A 24,267-nucleotide genomic window follows, 5' to 3' on the forward strand; every position below is an offset into this window, starting at 1 on the left:
GGGGACGGCGGCGCCACCTTAAGGCGGCTCTGCCCGCGGCTCCCGGCCGAGCCCCGCCGGAGGGAGGCGGCTCCGTGCGCGGCCCGCCGCCCGCGCCTCCGACACCCGGCCGCGGCTCGCCGACCTTCCCCGACCGACCGCCGCCCCGCGCCCCCGCCCGCGGGAGGGCCTCGGCGCCCGCCTCGGTCCCCGCTGCCCCTCGCGCCTGCTCGGGGGACGCGGGGACTCCGGGGTCCCCTGCCCCACGCCGCCTCAGCCCCCGCTTCTTTCTCCAGGAAGCCCCCCGCCCCCGCCCCCCCACCCCACTGCCCCCCTCATCACATTGTCACACTCCGGCGCGAGGTGGGCTCCCCGCAGCGGCAGGATGTACCCCCAGGGAAGGCACCCGGTGAGTGGGGTCCCGGGCTGCGGGGGTGGGGATGCCGGGCGCCCGGGAACTCATCCCTGGTGTCCCCCCCAGACCCCGCTTCAGTCCGGCCAGCCCTTCAAGTTCTCGATCTTGGAGATCTGCGACCGCATCAAAGAGGAATTCCAGTTCCTTCAGGCTCAGTACCACAGGTGAGGGGGGGCGGGGCGCCCCGCCCGGGGACGGGGAGTTCACCCGCCGGCCCACCTGGGAGCCGGGGGGAAGGGGCGGGGCCCTGGAGGCGAAGGGGCGGGGCCAGGCCCGGCTTGGGGTGAGGGGTGGCCTTCCAGGTGGAAGCGCAGGTGAGGTGGATGGGGACACTTGGTGTTGGGGGCCTGGGAAAGGGTGAGAGGGCCTGGAGAGGGGTGAGAGGGGCTGGGACGGGGTGGTATAAGGAAGTGGGGAGGGCTGAGTGAAACCCATCACTTTGAAGCTGGCCCAGATGGGGTGTGCGTGGGTCTCCCCTGGGGGAGGCGGGGAGAGTGGGGCCCCCATGCCCTGTCTCCTCCCCAGCCTCAAGCTGGAATGTGAGAAGTTGGCCAGTGAGAAGACTGAAATGCAGCGACATTATGTCATGGTGAGGGGGTTAGCATGCCAGGTGGGGGCGGGGGTGGGAAACAAGGCTCGGGGGTGTGAATCCGGACTCACTGTGCCGTTCTGGGGTACATCCCTGCCCTTCTCAGGGTCTCATTTTCCCTGTCTGTAGAGTGGGCTGGTTGGGATTGCGGGCTGTTCCTCCAGGGACCCTCACAGCTCTTAAGAGCAGTAAGACAAGGATGCCCCCTGTTCTCATGGGCATCTCCGAGGGGTCAGCGTCTTTGGGCACCACCACCTGCCCCACCTCCCTGGAGAGAGTGGAGGGGGCCCTGCTTCCCTCTAGGGGGTCCCATGGGTCTGGATGATCTGTGTCCTGCTGTGATCCCCCCAGCCTGGGGGCTCCTGGAAGACCCAGAGTCACCCAGCACAGGGCTGGGCATCCATCGGCACCGTGGACACTCCAACTGGCTTTTCCTTTGCAGTACTATGAGATGTCCTATGGGCTCAACGTTGAAATGCATAAGCAGGTAACTGTGGTGGGGATGAAGGTGCTCAGCCGGGAGAGTGGGGGTCAGGACGCTGTGGGAGGGGTAGCTCCAGGGCAGCCTGGGGCAAGGCAGAGTCAGGGAACAGGGGTCTTCACCTGCAGTCTCTGGGACCAGGGGGCCAGGTTTTAGCCTCAGGATAGAAAAATGATCCTGGACTTCTGGAGACTTTGTCCAGCCTCTGGAGACGTTACCAGCAGAGATGGGAGTGGTGAGCAGAGCCCGGCATCCCTGTCAGGGAGGGCTCACAGCAGAGGCCGGCAGCAAGTCCGGGAGTCTGTGGATGTGACTTCTGTCTTGGGAGCGGGCCAGATGGACAATCTTGGAGGTCCCTTTCATCCTGGAAAATCTGAGGTTTGGAGAGGGATCCTGAGGGTCTGAGAGAGAGAGAAAAGGGGAGAGAGAGAGAGAGAGGGAATGAATGTGTGTGTGTGTGTGTGTGTGTGTGTGTGTGTGTGTGTGTGACAGAGAGAAAGAGGCAGAGAAACATCGATTTGTTGTTCCACTTACTTATGCATTCATTGGTTGCTTCTTGTATGTGCCCTGACCGGGAATTGAACCCAGAATCGAACCCACAAGTTTGACGTATCCAACCAACTGAGTTACTTGGTCTGGGCTTCCTTTGCCGTTTCGAAGGGTCTGAGATTGACTCTGGTGCTTTGAGGTTCTGAGACTGTCCTACACTTCTAAGAGTGACCTCACGGTTCTGAGTTAGAACCAAAGGTTCTGACATTGACTTCAGTTGTCCAGGATTAACCCCAAGATCCTGAGCCTGAACTCAGAGCTCTTCGATGGCTTCTCATAGGACGGAGATTCTGAGGCTGATGGAATCTTAGATTCTGTCCATCAGAGTATTAGAGTTAGTGGGCGGAGCCTAGTGCTGGGTCTTCTGGGTAGGTGGGCTAGGGATGTAGGGTGCTGGGGGTGTCTGCCCTGGCATGCTTTTTCAGGTATGGGTGGGCTCTGCTGGTTCTGGGGTGGGTGGGAGGGGAAGTGTCTTTCTGGAGCATGATGTGGTCCCAGAGGTGTATGAAATAGACCCCCTTGTGGGGTGGCAGGCACAGGGTAGGACTCATGCCTTGGGAGCCTAGTTCTGCCCTCCTGGTGGGAACACTCCCACCCCTGACACACACAGCACATAGCACCCCTGTCACCTAGGCAGAGGCAAAGCACAGGCTGACTGCACCCACACTTGGATATGCCATAGCCACCCCTTCCCCATCCACAAGGATTCCCCTCTGTTCAGCCTTAACGAGGCACCCCCAGCCCAGACCTGGTCCCAGATGAATCCTACAAGTAAAGCCACTCTGTTTTCTCTCTGCTCCACGCTTCCAACACTAAGGGTGCGTTTCCCCCACACCAACCGACTCTCCAACTTCAACACCAGCGGGATGTCCGCAGTTCAGCTCCATTCTGACACTCTCTGCCCAGAGTTAGTGCAGACCCACAGGCGCCGGGCTCAGTCCCCTCTTCAGGCACCAATTGCAAGTCTGGGCCACCATTACCAGTTGGCTATAAATTGGGGCAGGGGGCGGTTCCCACCACTTCTTCCATGGGTTCAATAATTTGCTAAAATGGCTCACCGAACTCAGGAAAGTTCTTACTTACTATGACGTGTTCATTATAAAGGAACAGCTGGATGGACAGATGCATAGGGTAAGGGATGGGGAAAGGGCTAGAAGCTTCTGGGCCCGCCCCAGGGCACCACCCTCCCAGCACCTCTGTGTGCCCACTCACCCGAAAGCTCTCTATAGCCTGTATTTTAGAGTTTTTAAATTCTTCAAAGTTTCTCCTGGCCACTGTGGCTCAGTTGGTTGGAGTATCATCCAGTACCCCAAAAGATGGTGGGTTCCATTCCCGGTCAGGGTGCTTATGGGAAGCAACCGATGGATGTCTCTCTCTCTCTCTCTTCTCTCTCTCTCTCTCTCTCTCTCTCTCACTCTCTCTCTCTCTTCCTCTTTCTCAAATAAAAATTTTTAAAAAGCATATCTTCGGGTGAGGAAGAAAAGAAACTTCAGAGTTTTTCATCTGCACGTGTTCCAGGGATCCTTGGGTCCCCAAATCAACCCAAGGAGCAGTTAGAGACTAGAGGTGCTGGGTCCTCAGGCAGAACACTAAGCTGGGCCCAGGGATGGGGCCCTACTCTGCCCAAGGCCAGGAAAGGACCGCAGCTGCCTGACCCTGGAGGAGGAGCCCACTGTCAGTGGGGGCTGAGGGCCAGCAGCCCTGAGAGGTGGCTCAGAGCCATGGAGGTCACAGGGAGGGGCCGCCGCCTGCCCCTGAGGGTAGTGGGAAGAGGCAGGCCAGAGAACTGGGCTTGGGCAGACGGCAACTCCCACCATGTCCTGCGGAGCGAGGTCCCGAGGGGCCAGCCATACTGCCAAGAGCCTGTAGGGTACCTGGCAGAGGCCAGGAGATTGAGGAGCAGGGTGATGCCAATCAGACCCAGAGCGGCGGGCAGGGGGAAGACCGGTGGGTCCTGGGTCTGATAGTATCACAGCAGCAGCAGGAGCAGGGGCCGCAGGCTGCCCATTTCCAGCCCGTAGGGGCCTGGCTCTGACCCCGGGGGGCAGAGGGGGCTTGGGGGCCAGCCCATGTGGACACGTGGAAGTGGAGAACACAGTTGGGAGGGAGGTGAAGGCTGCCCAGGGTCTGGGTGTCGTCTCCCAGGAGTTGCCCTTGGTAAATGAGTAGTGCCTATTGTTCCCAGCTGGGAAACTGGGTCCTTTTCCGGGAGCCAGTGGTGTCATGGGGCCAGGCCCTGGCCATCTGCTTAAAACCATTGGGGCATTTCAGCAGTAGTACGAGGGGCCCGTGGGGGGAGGGGTGGCCCAGGAGCCACAGAGTTGCTGGGAGCCCCATGCCAGGCTCTGGCTGTACGGCCTGACCTGTGTCTCCGGCTGGAGGTCTTGGCTCCTGGGGCCTCCGCTCTGATGCTGTCGGTGACCACCATTGCTTGGCTGTGCTGTGCCGGTGTTGGCGTCCCTGACACCTGGGGCGGTGGGTCAGCGCCCTCTGGGGTGTATGTTGAGACCCAGGCAAGAGCCCACAGCAGAAGGCAGGCAAGCACCCCGACTGTTCATCTCATCACCCACCCCTTCAGCCAGGGCCATGGCAGCCGCCTTTCCCGCCGCACTGCCGAGTGCCCGGGTTGGCCGGCTCCATAGCAGACCCTTGGGCACCTCTGGGCCGGAGGCACGGGTCGTGGTCGCAGATACCTGAAGGCACCCACTCCCCTGCTGCCTAGAAGCTTCATGCCACAGGCAGGATGGATCGGATCGTTGGCCATTGGTGACTGGCTCAATCCCAGTCTTTCTCCCCTCCCTGGAGGTCAGGGATGGGGCGAAAAGTTGTAACCCTTTAACTCAGGTGTGGTTGAAAGGGGCTTATTACAGATAGCCAAAGATACCCCCCTTCACTCAGAAATCCCAAGGGTTTTAGGAGCTCTATGCCAGGAACGAGGCACAGAGAGCAAATGCCTCCTTGTCCTATCCCATCACCACGCCCTGGCCTGAGTGTGGTGCCCCGGGATCTCCGCCTGGCTGCAGCCCCAGGGTGTAGACGACACCCAGAGAGGGACGTGGGTTCAGCCAGGGCTCAAACCGGGGACTCCCCGAGGAGGCTCCCCCTCCAAGCCCCTCCCCATTGCTTCCTGCCAGGCCGAGATTGTGAAGCGCCTCAGTGGCATCTGTGCTCAGATGATCCCATTCCTGACTCAGGAGGTGAGTGGGCCTGGGGGCGCAGGAGGAAGCTGGGAGACCTGAGGGGGGTGGGTAGGGCTGGATGCCGATGGATGCCGCAGGCAGTGTTTCTGCAGAGTGGCTTAGGGGCCTGGGCACGGGCTGGGGCATGGGCTCCAGGGATGGAGGGCGGGCTGGCTGAGGGGGAGGAGTGGGGCTCAAGGCCTGCACCAGGGTCTGAACTCTGGCTGCGTGCTGTGGCCTTGGGCAGGCTGCTTGTCCTCTCTGTGCCTCTGCGGTCGAGTTTAGAAGAGCTGATCCATACAGAGTGTTGAGGATGATGCTGGGTGCTTAGGAAGCCCCCAATAAAAGTTAGCCCTTACATTACACTCAGTGAAATAAGCCAGACACTGAAGGACAGATACTATGTGATTCCACTCATAGGAGGTCCCTAGAGGCGTCAAACTCAGAGAGACAGAGAGGAAAACAGTGGAAGTTGCACCGGCCACACTTCCAGTGTTCAGTGGCTACACGTGGCCAATGGTTTCTGTATCCAGCAGCACAGATCGAGAAAATTTAATCATCGCATCATAGAAAGTTCTACAGCACTGCACGCTGAGCACAGCACAGCCCCCGGCCACATCGTGGATAAGGCTTAACACATAATGTTGAGTGAAGGAAGTCAGACACAAAGGAGAACACAGGGATTGAGACATGCAATAGTTCCACGCGGACCAATTCGGGCAGATCTGGGAAGGCAGCTGTAGGTGGGAACTCTATACAGCAAACGAGAGAGTTCTTGTGGGAAGGGGAGGGGAGGGAAGAGAGGCATGAGGACAAGAGGGCGGGGTGCGTGGGGCCCCCTAGGGCGGCCAGTGTGAGTTTTCTGACCTGGGTGGTTGGTGTAGCGGTGCTGACTTACACAGGGTTCTTTACTGGAGGTGAGCAGGCCCCAGGGGACACTGGGCAATGTCTGGGGACATCGGTGGTTGTCCCTGGAGGGGCTCCTGGCATCGAGTGGGCGGGGCCAGGGGTGCTGCTCAGTCCTCCACCGTGTCCAGGGCGGCCCCACAGAGAATGGCCCAGCCCCCATGTCAGCAGCGCCGAGGGGAGACCCCGCTTTATAAGCTCCAACTTATAATTATTAGTATTAATTGCATTTACATGCTTTGTTTCTTTTTCTCTATTTCATGATTATTTTTTTTAAAGGAAGAGACAGATAGAGGAGAAATAGCAAATGCCATGGATGAGGGTGGGAGAGGAGAGCGGGCCACAGAGGGAATGGCCTGGGCAGATGGGGTTTCCAAGCAGTCAGGGGGTTCTGAGCACCCCTTTTCCATATCCCCCACCTCCCAGCATCAACAGCAGGTGCTACAGGCCATGGAGCGTGCCAAGCAGGTGACTGTGGGGGAGCTGAACAGCCTCATTGGGGTGAGTCATCCTGGCCCCTGCCCTCTCCTGGGGAGACCCTACCCCAGGTCCCTGCACCAGTAGGTGCTAAAGTTGGGGGTGCTGTGTGGGCAGCTGGTCTTGGTGGACCTTGTCCCCACTCTGCAACCTCTTGGGCCAGGGGTATTACTGGGTACCCGAACACCCCACCTGCCCCTGGCCCACCCCTCCTCCTCTCTAGCAGCAGCAGCTCCAGCCGCTGTCCCACCACATCCCCCCTGTGCCCCTCACTCCTCGCCCATCTGGGCTGGTGGGTGGCAGTGCCACGGGGCTGCTGGCCCTGTCCGGAGCACTGGCTGCCCAGGCTCAGCTGGCCGCGGCTACTAAGGAGGACCGGGCAGGTGTGGAGGCTGAGGGGTCCAGAGGTAAGTGGATGGGGCAGGGTGGCATTGGCCAGGGGTTGTGGTGGTTGCGGGGAGGACTGGCAGACCACGCTGCCCAGAGCACCAAACTCACATAAGTGTGAGGGGGCTGCAGGGCCCCTTTACTTCCAACGGACTGTGTGTCCTTGGGCAAGTTACTGACCCTCTCTGGGCATTTATCTGACTGGCATGTGGAAGGGATAACCCACTCTGTGCAATGGTGTTGGAAGGAGAAGGGAGATTCTGAGCTGGGAAGAGGGACTTATAAACTGTAGAGGGCTGTGCCATGTCTGGTACCATGGGAGATGAAACCCTCCTTCTTTTTCCTTCTCTCTCTCTCCTTTGCCCCCAACCCACCAGTGGAGAGAGTTCCGAGCAGGGTAAGTTGAGGGGCATCCGGGGACTTGCCCTCTTATATAACATTTGCTTTGTATTTGTGTGTGGCTAAAGCCGCTTGTTCTGAGCTGATAAGGGCCACATCCAGCTTTCAAACTGTGTTGCCTGGGAGATGCCCATAGGCTAGTTTTATTTATTTAAATTTTTGAATCTTGAGCTATTTTTGCAATTGAATAAATGAATGCATGCCCATGAGAGCATTCCATACACCTTTCCATTCATTAATTTACCCATCCTCCATTCAACATTATCTACAAGAGCACTACCCAATAGAAATTCCACGTGAGCCCGGTCATTTTTTAAAAAGTTGATTTTGAAATAATTAAAGGTGCACAGGAGGTTGCAAAGACATGTGCAGGAAGGTCCCATGCACCCCTCACCCAGCTTCCCCCAGTGATAAAATCCTACAAAACTGAAGTCCATATCAAACCTAGGAAACTGACATCGGCACAAGCCAGGGAGCTTATTCACCTTTCACAGTTTCACGTGCAGGCGTTCATTGTGTGTGCTGTGTGTGTGTGTAGTTCTTTGCAGCTCTAGCACGTTTAGCCGTGTACCGACATCGCCGCATCTCCTACGCAATTGCAAATTTCCTAGTAGCTACGTTAGAAAAGTTAAACAGGTGAAATTAATTTCAATAGTATATTTTATTTAATGCAATGTATCCAAAACGTTTCGACTTGTAATCTGCATAAACATTATAAATAAGGTATTTTACATTCTTTTTATTGAACTAGGACTCTAAGATCCAAATGAATGTTGCACTCAGAACTCACCTCAGCTTGCACTAGTGCCCCCCAGGGGACACTGGGCCATGTCTGGGGATGTCTGGAAGGTGTTATTGCCCCGATGGGATGCTTGATGAGCAGACCCTAAGAACAGCAGTGGGGATGCTCGTCTTGGCTGGGCCGGGGTGCAGGATGGGGGCCCAGGGCCCTGATCTTCTTCCTGCCCGGCTCCTCTCTCTGCAGAGTGCGTCCCCCTCGCCCCCTGAGAGTGTGGTGGAAGAAGAGCGGCCAGGCGGCCTGGGTGGCAACGGGAAGCAGCAGGCTGAGGAAAAAGATCTGTCGGGGCCTTATGTGAGTGGGGGCAAGAGGAAGAGTGGGGTGGGCATGCATGGCCTTGACCTGCCCCAAGCCCCGCCCCTTGGAGCCTTCCAGAGCCCAGTTCTGCCCATGACTCTCACTCCAGAGCCTTCCATAACTCCCCATTGCTCACGGAGCACTGGCCAATCAGAAGAGACCCTGTGGAGTCAGGCTTCATCCTTCAGTCGATTAAGTCCCTGTAGCCTCTGAACCGTGCACTGTTTTCCCACCTCCTGGCTTTTGCTCTGGCTGTTCCCTAACCCTCTGCCTCTCAGGCCCCAAACTCTCTGTATTCTTCTGCAGGAAGCTGTCCCTGACCCCCTCCCTGGAGGGCTGGGACCGCTCTCGCACTGTCAGAGCAATTGCTGCTCCTGTAGTTTCAAACTCTAGTGCCCCAGGGGTCATGTTGAAAGTGAGGCTTGGGACAGTGGCCAGCTGGGGGGCATTTGCCCCATCTAGAGGGGCAGCTGTGACCTGGTCCTGCCTGACTACTGAGCCCAGTGTCGGCCAGTCTTTCTCAGAGAAGCTTTTAATCTTTTTTTTTTTTTAAAGAAGACTTTAATCTATATATTTTTTAAATCCTCACTGGAGGATATTTTTCCATTGATTTTTAGAGAGAGGGAAAGACAGAGAGAAATATTGATGTGAGAGAAACATACCGATTGGTTGCCTCCTGCACGAGTCCCAACCAGGGCCTGGGCCAGGGAGGAGCCTGCAACCGAGGTACGTGCCCTTGACGGGAACAGAACCCTGGACCCTTTGGTCTGCAGGACAAAGCTCTATCCACTGGGCCAAACCGGCTAGGGCCTAATTCTGTGTTAAAGAAGAAAACTGGGGATAAGGAGGTCCAAGAAAACCCACCTGCTGGGCAGATGTGGCCTCCGGGCTGCAGCCTTTGGTCCTCCCGTGGTTTCCAGCCAAACCAGAGGGCAGCCCAACATGTGTGTCTCCAGGGGCCATGGGGAGCCACAGGAGGATGCAGAGCAGATGTGGGAACAGGTTTTAAGAACATCTCTCTGGGCCTAGCTTGGAAGGCTACTTGAAAGGGGCAAGGTTGCAGGCCAGGAGACCAAGGAGGGGATGTGCTGGGGCCGTGGGGATGGGGACGCAGATGGATGAGTGAGAAGGAAGTATGGATGACTCCTGGTCTCTGCACAGAGGAGGAAACTGAGGTCAGGGAGGGCTGGGAGTCACTCAGGAGTGATTCTGTTGCACGTAAATAAACGGCACCACAGCAAGTCTTGGGCATTCAGCACTGTCTCCCTCATCCTTCTCTAGGGGGGACCCACTCCCTTCACCCCCTTACCTCAAACCCTCCCTTGCACTGAGCCAATGCATCGTCGCCTCTGAACCAAGCCAATGGGCTGCTGTAGCCCCAGAATTCCTATCCAACCCAGGGCCTGCTGGATGCATGGTCCCCTTCCCGAGGAGATGAAGGGGGTGTGGAGGCAGGGGCCTGGCAGGGTGAGCTCTCTCTCCATGTCCCCCCAGGAGAGCGACGAGGACAAGAGTGATTATAACCTGGTGGTGGATGAGGTGAGTTGAGGTCCAGACTCTTTGACTCCAGGACTGAGGCAGGGAACTAGGTCTAGACACAGAGCAAGTGGTGGGTTTTGGAGTCGGGGGCGGGGGGGGGGAAAGGTGGGGGGAAGGGCCAGAGGGAGTGGGATTACTGGTCCCTTCTCTGTGGGATGGCTGGGGCCAAGGAAGTAGGGGTTATTGGACACTTCAGGTGGACATCTTCTCCATAGCACAGTGGGGAAACTGAGGCCCAGGGCACACTGGAGATGGACTGCAGAAGTGGCTTCAGGCACTGGCTCCCTCTGTGACTTTGGAGGAGTGTTCCCCCTTTCCTGGCTGCTTCTTTCCCCATCTGTCCAGTGGGGAAAAACAAAGCCAAGCCTTTATAAGTCCTTGCTGTTTGCGCTTATAGAGTAGGCCCCAACATTAGACCCTTTTACAGATGAGTAAACTGAGGCACAGGGAGGTTTCATAATCCTCCCAAGGTGGGTGGCAAGTGCCCTGTCTAGAGGTTGGGGTAGGGCTCAGGAGGGGTAAAGAGAGAGGCGCTCTTTCTCACCCACTCAACATCACCTCAAACTTAGGACCAACCCTCTGAGCCCCCCAGCCCAACTTCCACCCCATGTGGAAAGGCGCCCATCTGCGTTCCTGCCCGTCGGGACCTTGTGGAAAGTCCAGCCTCCTTGGCCTCCAGCCTCAGCTCACCGCTCCCCAGAGCCAAGGAGCTCGTTCTGGTAAGAAGTAGGGGAGGCCTTGAAACTCGCTTTGTTCACCCTGAGGGCCTGGAAACAGATACTTCCCGTTTGACATGAGGAGATGGAAAACTGGCCAGACTGGTGTGTCCAGCATTCCCCTCCAGATTATTTGGCCACCTTCCTAAAACCCCCTCTACCCGATTCAAGTGGACTCACTCTGATGCACCTAAATAAACAGTAAGAGGCAACTTGGTAAGTAAACTCACTTATGGGGAAGTCAGGTATCTCTTGCAATAAATAGGAAATCCTCTGAAAATAAACAGTGAAACTGTAGAATGGACCAGTCACAAGGCAGACTTCAGCCCTGTGAGTGGGAAAGCCTTGGAGAGGCAATGAAGACACACCAGTCCCAACCTGAAATGCTGTCCCCACCAGGAACCAGGATCCATATCAGAACAACTTTCTCCTTGCCTCTCCCAGGTTTAATGCCAGGTATAGGACCACCTGATTACATACACTCCTGGGGGGAATTTTAAAAATTTTTTACTGACTGACTGAGAGAGAGAGAGAGAGAGACAGCAATTTGTTGTTCCACTTATTTATGCATTCACTGGTTAATTTGTGTATGTGCCCAGACCAGGGATCGAACCTGCCACCTTGGTGTATCAGGAAGCTGCTCTCACCAACTGAGCTACCCTACCAGGCACCCCCCCCCAAAAGGAATTCTTAATTCAGCTCTATTTGTCCCTCTCCCTCCCCCAGGTCTCCCCTAGACCCTTGCCCTGAACTTACTTGGGAGATTGCTTCAGTTTCTAGGCTTACCCTCCCAGCAGGTTGCTATGGCAACCGTCAAGGTTAGGGCTCACTTTGCTTCTCAAGAGACCAGAGAGGGGGAGGAGCAGCTGTGTTCTAATGGAGAGGCCCCATTAGAACACATGTTGTCCCCGTCCACTCCCTCTCGTGGGTGGGTGAGTGTGGCTGCCACAATACATGTCATTTTGTGATGGGAAGATAAGATGTAACGGACACAGGACAAAGATGCGAATCAGTCTCTTAAAAGGCAAAGTTGGTAATGGCAGACAGGAGAGACAACAGCGTGCTCCTATGTGGGGGTCCCGCTTCCCTCTTCTCCAGTGTTCCTGTGGAAGGAACAGCTGTGAGGAATATCCCCCTCCCCCTGGGGAGAAGGAACAGTCCACCAGGACCAGGTGCTGTTCCTTCATCTGGGAGAATGCTGTGTGGTCTCCAGTGTCTCGAGCCCATCCCAGAGGTTCCCATTTCTTGTCCCCGACAGCCTCCAACTTTGTCTCTCCCCCGCCTTCCTCAGGGTGTGACCTTGCTTGAGGGCCCACCTTGCACCATTCTGTCTACATCGTGTTCCTGACTGTGTACCCACACTGCATACCTTATCATATGCCTGCATGGTTCTCACCATACATGTGCGTGTTGGTTCCCATTGCCTTGCATGTGTGTGCATGTGCCCAGGTACCCACCTGGCATTCCAATGTGTGCAGACACTCACGTGTCCCCTGTGCCTAGGGGGTCAGCTGTGGGGCCCCTCTCCTGGTGAGTACATGTCTGAAATTGTCTGCAGCTGCAGAGGTGCCCTGCCATGTGTGGTCACTTCCCTTGAGCCCTGGCCTACCAGGTCTACCTGTTCCTTCTTCTCAGCCATATCTGACCAGATCCTTGGCCTGCAAGGTGCCAGGTGCCTGGCGGTGTTCTGTCCTGCCTTTTCTCCCCAGAATGATCTTCCTGCCAGCACCCCTGCCTCCAAGTCCTGCGACTCCTCCCCGCCCCAGGATGCGTCCACACCCGGGCCCAGCTCGGCCAGTCACCTCCGCCAGCTCGCTGCCAAGCCAACGCCTTCCACGGACAGTATTGGTGAGCGCCCACTGGTGCCTGCCAGAGCAGGTCTCTTCTCTGGGAGGGAGGTTCTAGAAAGTGGTAGGGGGTGAGGGAGGCAGGAGATTGGATGCCAGCCCTAGCATTGCCTCGATCCTTTTCATGACTCTGCGTTGGATGCTGCCTCACTCTGGGCCTTGGTTTCTCCTTGTCTTCGTTGGAAAGGTGGGCAAACTGAGGCCCGGACTTACTCAGGGGCTTCAGCCTAGTGCACTGGAAAGACAAGCTTTAGAGCCAGAAAGGCTTGGGTTTGAGGCCAGCCTTGGACACTGGCCAGCTGTGTGACCTTGGGGAACGGACCCAAGCTCTCGGAGCCTCACATTCCCTGTTAGTAATATGGGGGTGACAGTGCTCTTCTTCTAGGCCTGTGCTGGTTTCGGGGTCCCAGAAAGAAAACAGACCTGGAACTTGTCCTCAAGGAGCTCCCAGATGGTGGCAAGGAGACCCAGACCCCAAAACTCCCAGCCCTGTGTAATTACACCTGGGGCAGGGTGGACTGGAGAGGCTCAGGGGTGTTCCTGAAATGTTGTTAAACACGACACCTAGGTTTGGAGGGATGAGTAGAAGTTCAGAAACTGAAGAAGGAAAGGGAAAGGCATGTCAGCCAGAGGGAACGACATTTGTAAATGCCTGGAGATACGACAGGGCATGGTGAATGCTGGCGCAGAGCATGGGAGCCCTGAATGACAGGTCACAGTGGGGGCGCCCGGGCCCCAAGGGAGTGGGAGGCGGGATCTGGGTCCAGTGTGTCTGAAGACCTGTCTTCGTCTCTTCTCACTCAGCCCTGAGGAGCCCTCTGACCCTGCCCAGTCCCTTCACCGCGTCCTTCAGCCTGGGCTCCCACAGTGCACTTAATGGGGACCTCTCTGTGCCCAGCTCCTACGTCAGCCTCCACCTGTCCCCCCAAGTCAGTGGCTCTGTGGTATATGGACGCTCCCCCATGGTGAGTCCTCAGTGTGGGAGATGTCAGCAGGGACCCAAAGCTGGAGGCTGGGAGGGAAAGCCAGTTATACAGCGGAAAACAAGGAGGTGGGGAAAGGAAGGGGGCCCTGACTTGACGAGTACATGTGGAAAGATAATCTGAGGGTCTCAGTCGTTCCACAAGCTTAATTCAAATCAGCACATGTGACTGTGGAAAAGCAACCGTGAGTGTGCTGCATTAAAGAGGAATGGAGAGCCCCAGCCAGGAAAGGTGAGGGTCCCATTCAACCTCCTGGCAGATGCTGTCAGTTGTTAGCCTTGATTTAAAAAAATATATTTTTTTTATTTATTTTAGAGAGGAAGGGAGAAGGGGAGAGAGATGGAAACATCGATGAGAGAGAAACATCATCAGGAGGTAGCACCCCCCACAGGGGATCGGGCCCACAACCTGGGTATGCGCCCCAACCGGAAATTGAACCAGATGCCTCTTGGTTCCTGGCTCGATGCTCAACCGCTGAGCTCCACCAGCTGGGCTTAGCCTTGGTTTTTAAGGGCCAGTGACAATTCTGGTAGATTGCAGAGGAAGGACTAGCCTGGGGAGTGAGCTGGAAGTGATTTTCCATGAGGAGGAGTTGAAGAGATGAGACACGAGACTCCTGAGCTGCAGTGGAGGGGGCAGGCAGGGTCTGCATGGCTCCAGAAGGCAGTACTGGGACAGATGACTGCTAGAGTGAGCCCTCCCGAAGTGGATCAAGGTGCCTCCAGAGGCAAGAAAATGCCTTTCACTGTAGATACCCAGGCCAGAGGGCACTTGCAAGAGATGCCATAGAAAAGGAGTCAGTGCCTGGCCGGTGTGGCTCAGTGGTTGAGCTTTGACCAATGAATCAGGAGATCAGGGTTCGATTCCTGATCAGGGCAAATGCCTGGGTTTCGGGCTTGATCCCCTGTGTGGGGTGTTCAGGAGGCAGCCAATCAATGATTCTTTCTCATCATTGATGTTTCTATCTCTCTCCCTCTCCCTTCCTCTCTGAAATCAATAAAAATGTATTTAAGAAGAAAAAAAGAAAAAGAAAAGGAGTCAGCAAATGTTTATCTGTAAGGGGCCAGATAGTAAATATTTTTGGCTTTGCAGACCAGTTGGTCTCTGTCACAACTATCCAACTCTGCCTTTATATAGCTCAGAAGCCACCATTAGACAAAATATAAATGAACGAATGTGGCTGTGTGCCAATAAAGCTTTATTTACAAAAACAAGCAGGGGGCTGTAGTTTGCAGACTCCTGTTCTGAGCACTGGATGGAAAATTCTTTTTTTTTTTTTTATATATATATTTTATTGATTTTTTTACAGAGAGAAAGGGAGAGGGATAGAGAGTTAGAAACATCGATGAGAGAGAAACATTGATCAGCTGCCTCCTGCACATCCCCTACTGGGGATGTGCCCGCAACCAAGGTACATGCCCTGACCGGAATCGAACCTGGGACCTTTCTTTTTTTTTTTTTTAGTTTTTTAATATATTTTATTGATTTTTTAACAGAGAGGAAGGGAGAGGGATAGAGAGCTAGAAACATTGATGAGAGAGAAACATCGACCAGCTGCCTCCTGCACACCCCCCATTGGGGATGTGCCCGCAACCAAGGTACATGCCCTTGACCGGAATCGAAACCGGGACCTTTCAGTCCGCAGGCTGATGCTCTATCCACTGAGCCAAACCGGTTTTGGCGAACCTGGGACCTTTCAGTCCTCAGGCTGATGCTCTATCCACTGAGCCAAACCGGCTTCGGCTGGATGGAAAATTCTTTAGGTTCCTTACCACTCTAGGATTCCCTGGACAGTGATCTTGGGGTTCCCTCAGGTGAAAGCCTCCGCTCTCCCATCTGTAGTATGGGAGAGGAGAGGGCATCTATGCTTTCTTGGGGAGGAGCTAATAAAGACATCGGGGTCCTCTGGTAAACAGGGGCTGTAGTGGGGAGGGTCTGGGAGAGGGCACATGCGAGTGTGAGTCACCTACCCCGTGACACCCCCTTTGGCGTTTGACAGATGGCTTTTGAATCTCATCCACACCTCCGGGGGTCATCCATCTCCTCCTCCCTGCCCAGCATCTCCGGGGGAAAGCCGTGAGTACAGGGTGGGGCTCCCTGCACCCTCCAAGGGCATTCCGTGCTGGGGTGGGGGTGGGGTGTCTTGATGCCTTTGCAGAAAGTCTCTTCTGTAAGATAATGGGAGCTCCCACCTACCTCAGGTCTACCTGCTCCCTTCTCCCTTCTCCCTTATCTCAGGAGAGAGGTAGGCCACCAGGAAAGTTTAGACCAGTGGTTCTTCACAGGGGTACATTTTGCTGCCCTGTTTCAGGACATTTGATGATATCTGGTGATACGTTTGGTTATCACAGCCAAATGCTCCCAGCCTCTGGCGGGCGGGGGGGGGGGGGAGTGGGGAGGATGCTGCTCAATACCCACAGCGCCCAGGACGGCCCCACAGAGAATGACCTGGCACCAAGTATCCACAGACCTTTCTGTCATGGGAACGTTCTATACCTGCTGCTGTCCAGTCTGATTGCCATCAGCTTCCTGTGGCCTTTGAGCGCTGGGAATGTGGTCAGTGCATCCAAGGAACTGAAAATTTAGACTGACTTAAATTTAACTTGCCCCATGTGGCTGGTGGCCACTACTGGACAGCATTCTCTGGAACTCAAGGCCTCTTCATGGACAAGCATTTACCAAGTGTTTGCTGACCATGCACCAGGCCACCACCTGGGCCCCTTTCTCTCTTTTGTACCACACCTACCTTCTCACATCCCCTTTGATCCTGTGGTTCCCTTGCCTAAATGAGGCGGGGGCGGGGCGCCTGGCAAGCAGAGGCTCCGTGCTGCCTTCTGGGGAGAGGGTGCGGAGGCCTCCCCGCTGCCCTCTGGGGCGCGGGTCATACCCATCTTCTGTCCAGGGCCTACTCCTTCCACGTGTCTGCGGACGGGCAGATGCAACCAGTGCCCTTCCCATCCGATGCGCTAGTGGGTGCAGGCATCCCACGGCACGCGCGGCAGCTGCACACGCTGGCGCACGGCGAGGTGGTCTGCGCGGTCACCATCAGCGGCTCCACGCAGCACGTGTACACGGGCGGCAAGGGCTGCGTGAAGGTGTGGGATGTGGGCCAGCCTGGAGCCAAGACACCGGTGGCCCAGCTGGACTGCCTGGTGAGGCGGGGCGGGGCCTGGAAGGCCCGGGGGCGGGGCTTGCGGCCAAAGGCCAACAGTATGGGGTTTACATACCAAGGAAGGGGGGCGCTTACAGGCCAAGCAGGGGCAGGGATTATCAGTCAATGCGGTGGAGTTTATAGGCAAATCAGGGGCGGGGCTTGCAGGCCAATAAGCTTATAGGCCAACCAGGCGGGGCTTATCAGCCAATGGGTAGAACTTAGGCCAATCAGGGGCGGGGCTTGAAGTTCAATGGGGCGGGGCTTAAGAACATCAGCGTTCATAACTGCTATAAATTCTGTGGGGTTGGAGTTTACAGCCCAATGGGTGGGGCTTACAAGCCAACCTGGGGCAGGACTTTCAAGCTAACCAGAGGTGGGGTGCAGCTTCTTCAGCTGGGCTCTTGGAGGCAAAGAGGAGAGGGGGGTTAGCCCCACGCCCTTGTTTCTCTCTCCTCCAGAACCGGGACAATTACATTCGTTCCTGTAAGCTACTGCCTGATGGCCGGAGCCTGATCGTGGGCGGTGAGGCCAGTACTTTGTCCATTTGGGACCTGGCAGCGCCCACCCCCCGCATCAAGGCCGAGCTGACCTCCTCAGCCCCCGCCTGCTACGCCCTGGCGGTCAGCCCCGACGCCAAGGTCTGCTTTTCCTGCTGCAGCGATGGCAACATCGTGGTGTGGGACTTGCAGAACCAGACCATGGTCAGGTGGGTGGAGGGTACCAGGAGACCTTGGGCAAGCCTCCCTTCCTTTTGTTCTGTGGGGGCAGCGGAGTGGCCTTGGGGGATGCTGGAGCAGCACCAGCTCCAGGATGGATGCCCGGGCCCTTCTCCCTCCAGGCAGTTCCAGGGCCACACGGATGGTGCCAGCTGTATTGACATTTCTGACTATGGCACTCGGCTCTGGACAGGGGGCCTGGACAACACCGTGCGTTGCTGGGACCTGCGGGAGGGCCGCCAGCTGCAGCAGCATGACTTCAGCTCCCAGGTGCCGGAGGGGTCCAGCGGGAGGGGGTAGAAGCTCCAGGAATCTGGCCTCTTTTCCTCTCCCCGGGGCACCCACTTCCAGATGCGGAGCAGAACCAAATGCCTGCTACAAATGCCTTCAGATACAGGCCTTCCCCTTTATTTTATTTTTTTTCTTAATATATTTTTATTTCAGAGAGTAAGGGAGAGGGAGAGAGAATTATTGATTGGCTGCCTCCTGCATGCCCCGCACTGGGGATGGAGCCAGCAATCCGGGCATGTGCTGCTGACTGGAATTGAACCCCGGGACCCTTCAGTCCGCAGGCCCACGCTCTATCCACTGAGCCAAACCAGCAAGGGCAAGGCTTTCCCCTTTATTCTCCAAAGACAGACACAGGGAACCACAAAGGAGCTGATTCGTATTACACTGCGGGGCTGCTAAGACCCTCAGATCATTTTCCCAGATGCTCTGGCCGAGCCATTCCCCCATTCCTTTGTCTCTCCTTGCATAGCTGGTTTCTCCACCCAGCCTTCAACCTTTGACCTTATTGAGAGCTTTTGACCACCCCCACCTCAGGACTTACCATGGGGGACCTGAGGGAAAAGGTAGAGGTTGACATAAGAGCTGGGCACAGAGAGGTCTCTGTTGAGGGCCCTGTGGGAATCTAGGCTGCAAGATGTGGTGAAGGAGCTGGACAGAATCAGGGGGCTTCTCAGGGCTGAGCAAAGAGTCAATGAAAGACAGGCCTTCAGACACCCTGGCCCCGGACCCTGTCTCCCACTGCTTAGGGGACAGACAGGTGGGAGCGCCTGGGCTTGTCATTTAAGGCTCCCATTCTCTAGCCTCAAACACACCGTGCCCTGGGACACCGCTAGGCCTCACTTGTTGTTCCCTCTGACTGGCATGCCTTCCCCTTCCTCTCTCCAATTGGTAAACTCCTACTCATCCTTCAAAACCCATCAAATTTGCCCCCCTCCCTGAAGCCCCCAACTCTTCACGTTCCCCAACTTTTTCTGTTCTACCTTCTCTTTAGCTTGAATGTTTTCTTGGTAGGGAAGTCAGGGGTGCAGGTGGATAGTTGACCATCCTCTATCTCCAAAACATAGATAAGTTACATATCAGGGATTCCATGGTGAGTGTCTCCTATCCCACGTGGGCACCTGTCTCTGTACAGGAACATTCTATATGGCCAGAAGAGAGCATGTGAAAACTTCCAGTCTTCTCTCTCTATATTTATGGTCCTTTCCAAACATGTCTTACTTGGAAGACTTTGCCAGGTTTAGGATGGAGCAGGGCCTTGGTCCTCTCTGTGCCTCGTGTGGGGTAAGGCACAGAATGATGAGGCCACCAAGTCCTTTCGAATCAAAATAAAAGGAGGCGTTGGCAGTAGGGAGAGTTCCAAGCTGGGAGCTGGAAGGCCTGGTCCTTCACAGACTTGCTGGACCTGCTTCGTGACTTTGAGCCAGACTTGGCCTCAGCTTCCCTTCCACCATCTGCTCAAGGGGAGCGACTGTCCTCGCCTGGCTTCACCCACCACCCCCTCCCACCCTCCCTCCCAGAGCAGATAATGGATGTGAGGCCCCAGGGTTCCGTGTAATGCTGATTAATATTAATGATTTGACATGCAGTTGCCTGCTGCTGCTAGGCCCTGGGCCAGCTGCACTCCATGCAGGGGCCTCAGTGGGAGAGCATTGGGCTTTCCCCCTCCCCCACCCCTTCTTCTGGGCATCTCCCACTGTCCCAAGGGGTTTTGACCCTACCCCTTCCCTCTTCCCTCCCAGATTTTTTCCTTGGGCCACTGCCCCAACCAAGACTGGCTGGCCGTTGGCATGGAGAGCAGTAATGTTGAGATCTTGCACGTCCGCAAGCCAGAGAAATACCAGCTGCACCTTCACGAGAGCTGTGTGCTGTCCCTGAAATTTGCCTCCTGCGGTGTGTCTGTCTGGGGCTTGGGTGGGACTCCAGGGCATTGGGACAGGGTTGCCAAAACACAAAATAACACTTCCCACACACCAAAAACAAAAACAAAACAGTTAAATTTGAATCTTAAACAACAAATAATTTGTTACAGTAAGTATGTCCCAAATAATGCACGGGACATACTTATACTAAAAAGCAGTTAATACATCCCAAATATTGTATGGGGTTTACTTATGCTAACAATTTTTTTTTTAAAGTATAAGTATGTCCTAAATATTGCATGGGACACACATATACGAAAGAAAGAAAGAAAGAAAAGAAAAGAAAAGAAAGAAAGAAAGAAAGAAAGAAAGAAAGAAAGAAATCATTGGGATACCTGCACTAAAGATAATTTGTGGTTCCTCACGATTCAAATGTGACTGGGCACTGTGCGTTTTATCTGGCCAGCCCTCTCCTGGGGGCACCCCTTCTTGAAGGTCAGATGGAGCCCTGGGGCCTGACTTTACTGTCTGGAAAATGGAAGGATCGAGCCTCAGTTCCCTCAGGGGGCTTGTGTCTCCCCAAAGGGAGAGGCCAGGCCCACCCCTGCCAGCAGCCCCCAGTCCCAGGCTTTTTCAGTCCCTCCCTCCCCCAACCCCCCTGCTCTCCTTCCCCCAGGGCGGTGGTTCGTGAGCACAGGGAAGGACAACCTGCTCAATGCCTGGAGGACGCCATACGGTGCCAGCATTTTCCAGGTACGTGGGGGCAGTCTGGAGCCCAGCCCCTGGCAGGATGCCATGTGCCCAGGGCCCCAGGGTGGCTGCCCTGGCAGTGAAACAGAAGAGCCGCTCCTGGGTCCTCAGCCCTCGGGCTGCATTGCTGCATAGCCCGTTTTCCTTTTCATTGTGGTAAAATGTAACAAAACGTGCCATCTTAACCATTTGTTTAAAAAATATATTTTATTTTTTTTTACAGAGAGGAAGGGAGAGGGATAGAGAGTTAGAAACATCGATCAGCTGCCTCCTGCACACCCCCACTGGGGATGTGCCCGCAACCAAGGTACATGCCCTTGACCGGAATCGAACCTGGGACCCTTGAGTCCGCAGGCCGACGCTCTGTCCACTGAGCCAAACCGGTTAGGGAGGGCCCATCTTAACCATTTTTAAGTGCACAGTTCAGTGGCATTAAGTATATTCACACTGTTGTGCCACCATCACCGCCATCCATCTCCAGAACTTTCTCATCTTCCCAAACTGACATTCTATTCCCATTAAACACTAACTCCTTCTTCCACTCCCCATCCTCCCTTACCTCCCCCACCCCCCCCCCCCCATCTAGACCTGCTATCTCTATGACTCTGGCTCCTTTAGGGACCTCCTGTGAGTGAAGTCATACAGTGTTTAACCTTTTGTCTCTGGCTTATTTCACTGAGCATCATGTCCTCAAGGTTTATCTACTTTGTAGCAGGTGTCTCATTTCCTTCCTTTTTAGGGCTGAATAATATTCCATTGCATGAATGGACACTTTACCCATTCATCTGTTGATGGACACTTGGTTATGTCTGCCTTTTGGTGATTGTGAACCATGCTGCTGTGAACATTCATATACATGTTTTGGTGTAGACACATTTTCATTTCTCCTGGGCATATCCCTAGGAGTGGAATTGCTGATAATTTAATCTTCGATGGAACTGCAAGACTTTTCCAAATTTTCTATTCCTATCAGCAGCATAGGAGTGTTCAAAATTCTCCCGTCCTCAGCAAGGCTTGCTATTGTGTATTTTTTTAAAATATATATTTTATTGATTTTTTACAGAGAAGAAGGGAGAGAGATAGAGAGTTAGAAACATCGATGAGAGAGAAACATCGATCAGCTGCCTCCTGCACACCCCCCACTGGGGATGTGCCCGCAACCAAGGCACATGCCCCCGACCGGAATCGAATCCGGGACCCTTCAGTCCGCAGGCTGACGCTCTATCCACTGAGCCAAACCGGTTTCGGCCTATTGTGTCTTTTTGTTTGTTTTAAACCCTCACCTGAGGACATACTGAGAGAGAGAGAGAGGGAGAGAGGGAGAGGGAGAGAGAGAGAGGAAGAGAGAGAGAGAGAGAGAGAGAGAGAGAGATTGGGTTACCTTCCATATGCTCCCTGAACTGAGGATCAAACCCGAACCCAGGTATGTGCCCTGACCAGGAATCGACCCAGCAACCTTTCGGCACACTGGACAGTGTTCAACCAGCTGAACCGCTCTGGTTAAGGCTGTTGTGTCTTTTGTATTCGAGTCATCCTGGTGGGTAGGAAGAGGTTTTTACATTTTTAAAGGGTTGTAAAAAAAAAAGTGAGGTTGATTTATTTAGTCTCTGGATTTAATGGCTAATGTCGTATTTGGACTTGAGGCCAAGCCTGGAAATTGACTGTTGTGCCTGAACGGAGAGTTTGCTGCGCCCTGCAGGAGGTCATCGTGCCCTAAGCGTGGCCCTCTGCGTGCTGGGTGTCTGCCTGGTGCACTCTCCGAGCTTCCCAGGAAGGGGCGGTGTTCCAGCCCCACCTCTCGGTGTCCAAATAGCAGAGGTCCTGCATCACCGCTTGTCCAGAAGGACCTTTCTCTGGGACGTGGGTCGCCTCCTTGTTCCTGGCTCCCACTCTGGGCTCTCCTGTCTTGGCCCCACCTTGACGACAGGCTCATGCTTGGAGGCTGGCAGTGGCCCCAGTCACCTTGCCTCTTCCCTTTGAACGTCGTGCAGGTCGTTGGGAGCTTGAGCGGCCTGTGCGTGTCAGCCACGCCTCCCCTCTGCCTTCTCTCCTCCCTTCTACAGTCCAAGGAATCCTCCTCCGTGCTGAGCTGCGACATCTCTGGGAATAACAAGTACATCGTGACGGGCTCGGGGGACAAGAAAGCCACTGTGTATGAGGTGGTCTACTGAGAGAACCCCCTTCCCGCACTCCTGGGGAAAGGGTGTGCAGAACAGACCCCAACACCCCCCTCTAGTTGTACCTGTGGGCGCCAGGTCGCATCTGCTCTCTGGCCAACCCCCCCCCCATCTTCCTCTGCTGGATGTGGGGCCAGATGGGCAGCGGGACTTTGGGGAAATAAATGTATTTGTCACAATTTCCTTCTGTCTTGGGCTGGGGAATTGGGTACTGTGGCTTTTCTTGGGCAACTGCTATTGAAGGAAGGTCACTTTCTAGCTGTGTGGGTGTCTTCCTTCTCCCTAATCTGGATGAGGTCATTCATTATGTATGAAGTCCTGTGTTGTATTGGGCAGTGTGGCTTAAGTCTTGCCATGTGACAAATGGCCCCCAGGTCTCAGTGGTTGAACACAATAGATATTTCTCGGGCAAGTCCATGTGGCATTTGGGGCTCAACTCCAGGTACACTCAGGGCTCCAGGCTGGCGGAGGTTTCACCACCTCAATTATGTAACTTCAGGGTCCAACATACCAGGAAGATGGGTCATACATGGCTTTTAAACCCCTAGCCCAAAAGTTTCATGTGATCACTTTTAGTGCCAGCCTTTTTTTTTTTTTTTAAATATTTTTATTGATTTCAGAGAGAGGAAGGAAGAGGGAGAGGGAGAGAGAGATGGAAACATCGATGAGAGAGAATCATTGATTGGCTGCCTCCTGCATGCCCCCTACTGGGGATCGAGCCCGCAACCCAGGCATGTGCCCTGACCAGCATCGAACCCGGGACCCTTCAGTCCACAGGCTGACGCTCTATCCATTGAGCCAAACCGGATAGGGCTAGTGCCAGCCTTTTGAATGGAATCATCCCAAGACATTGCCCATTTACAAAGAGTTGGGGTTTATAGGGGAGCATGTGGCTGTTTGGGGTGGAATCGTGTTTCCTTTGAGGCCCAGAGATAACTCCTAAGCGCCTGGCACACGATGCCTGGCCCACTGTCATCGTCACAGCACAAATCCCTGTCCCAGAGGAGGTGGCTGAGCCAAGCGGTAAAGGAGGAAGGGCCACAAAGATATAGGGAACAACAAGTGCAAAGACTCAGGTAAGTAAGGAGCGTGGCCTGGTGAAAACCAGGAGGTGGGCGCGGGGGTTCCTCCTCAGCTGCAGGAGGAGTTAGGTCTCCAGATCAAGCTTAAGCAGAGAGAGCCACGGAAGTAGGAGCCAGAGGGGGCGGGGCTGGTAGGGGTGGTGACATAATCAGATCTGGGTTCTGGAAGCTCCCTTGGGCTGCCACAAGGACCATGGATTAGAAGGGGCCGGGGGACCAAGAGGGATGCTGCTGGGACCTTCTGGCGGGAGCTGGCAGGGTGACAGGGTCCCTGTTGGAAGCCAACGCCACACCCAGCTGGGGTTTCAGAAGATTCTTTATGGAGGAAGAGAATTCTGTGGTTGGTTGAGGGAGCTAGGCCTGTTGGTGCCATTTGGGACTCCTTATCCTGGAAGGACAGGTGAGCAAATGGTGATATCGGAGTCCTACTGGGAGGGTGAGAAGCTCTGGTCTAGTCAGACAGGGTGTTTTCGGAAGGACCCAGAACTCCATCCCTGGAATTGTGCAGGGAAGTGGCAGAAAAACGCTCTGTGAGATGAGGAGAGATTAGCTCAGGGGAACAGGAAGTACTCCATATCCCAACCCCCCGAAGTGGGGGCTAGTGGTTTTTTTTTTAAATGACCTTGGCCAGAATCGAACTCGCAACCCTTCAGTCCACAGGCCAGCGCTCTATCCACTGTGCCAAACCACCTAGGG

At 55.0% G+C, this 24,267-nt stretch overlaps 1 protein-coding gene across 1 annotated transcript; it reads left to right on the forward strand.

Annotated features, from left to right (window-relative positions):
• Window positions 1–353: 353 nt before the first annotated feature.
• Window positions 354–22,658, forward strand: TLE2 (TLE family member 2, transcriptional corepressor). Its single transcript, XM_008150649.3, has 20 exons — window positions 354–388; window positions 461–558; window positions 920–983; window positions 1,426–1,470; window positions 5,148–5,210; window positions 6,525–6,599; window positions 6,802–6,982; window positions 7,340–7,359; window positions 8,347–8,454; window positions 9,952–9,996; window positions 10,566–10,715; window positions 12,422–12,560; window positions 13,364–13,524; window positions 15,542–15,618; window positions 16,445–16,694; window positions 17,155–17,402; window positions 17,535–17,682; window positions 19,443–19,593; window positions 20,239–20,315; window positions 22,376–22,658. The coding sequence occupies exons 1-20, from the start codon at window positions 365–367 to the stop codon at window positions 22,481–22,483; spliced, it is 2,232 nt and encodes a 743-aa protein (XP_008148871.1). The 5' UTR covers window positions 354–364; the 3' UTR covers window positions 22,484–22,658.
• Window positions 22,659–24,267: the final 1,609 nt, after the last annotated feature.

Source organism: Eptesicus fuscus, chromosome 6, assembly GCF_027574615.1.
Source record: "Eptesicus fuscus isolate TK198812 chromosome 6, DD_ASM_mEF_20220401, whole genome shotgun sequence".
In the NCBI taxonomy this organism is placed as follows: domain Eukaryota; kingdom Metazoa; phylum Chordata; class Mammalia; order Chiroptera; family Vespertilionidae; genus Eptesicus; species Eptesicus fuscus.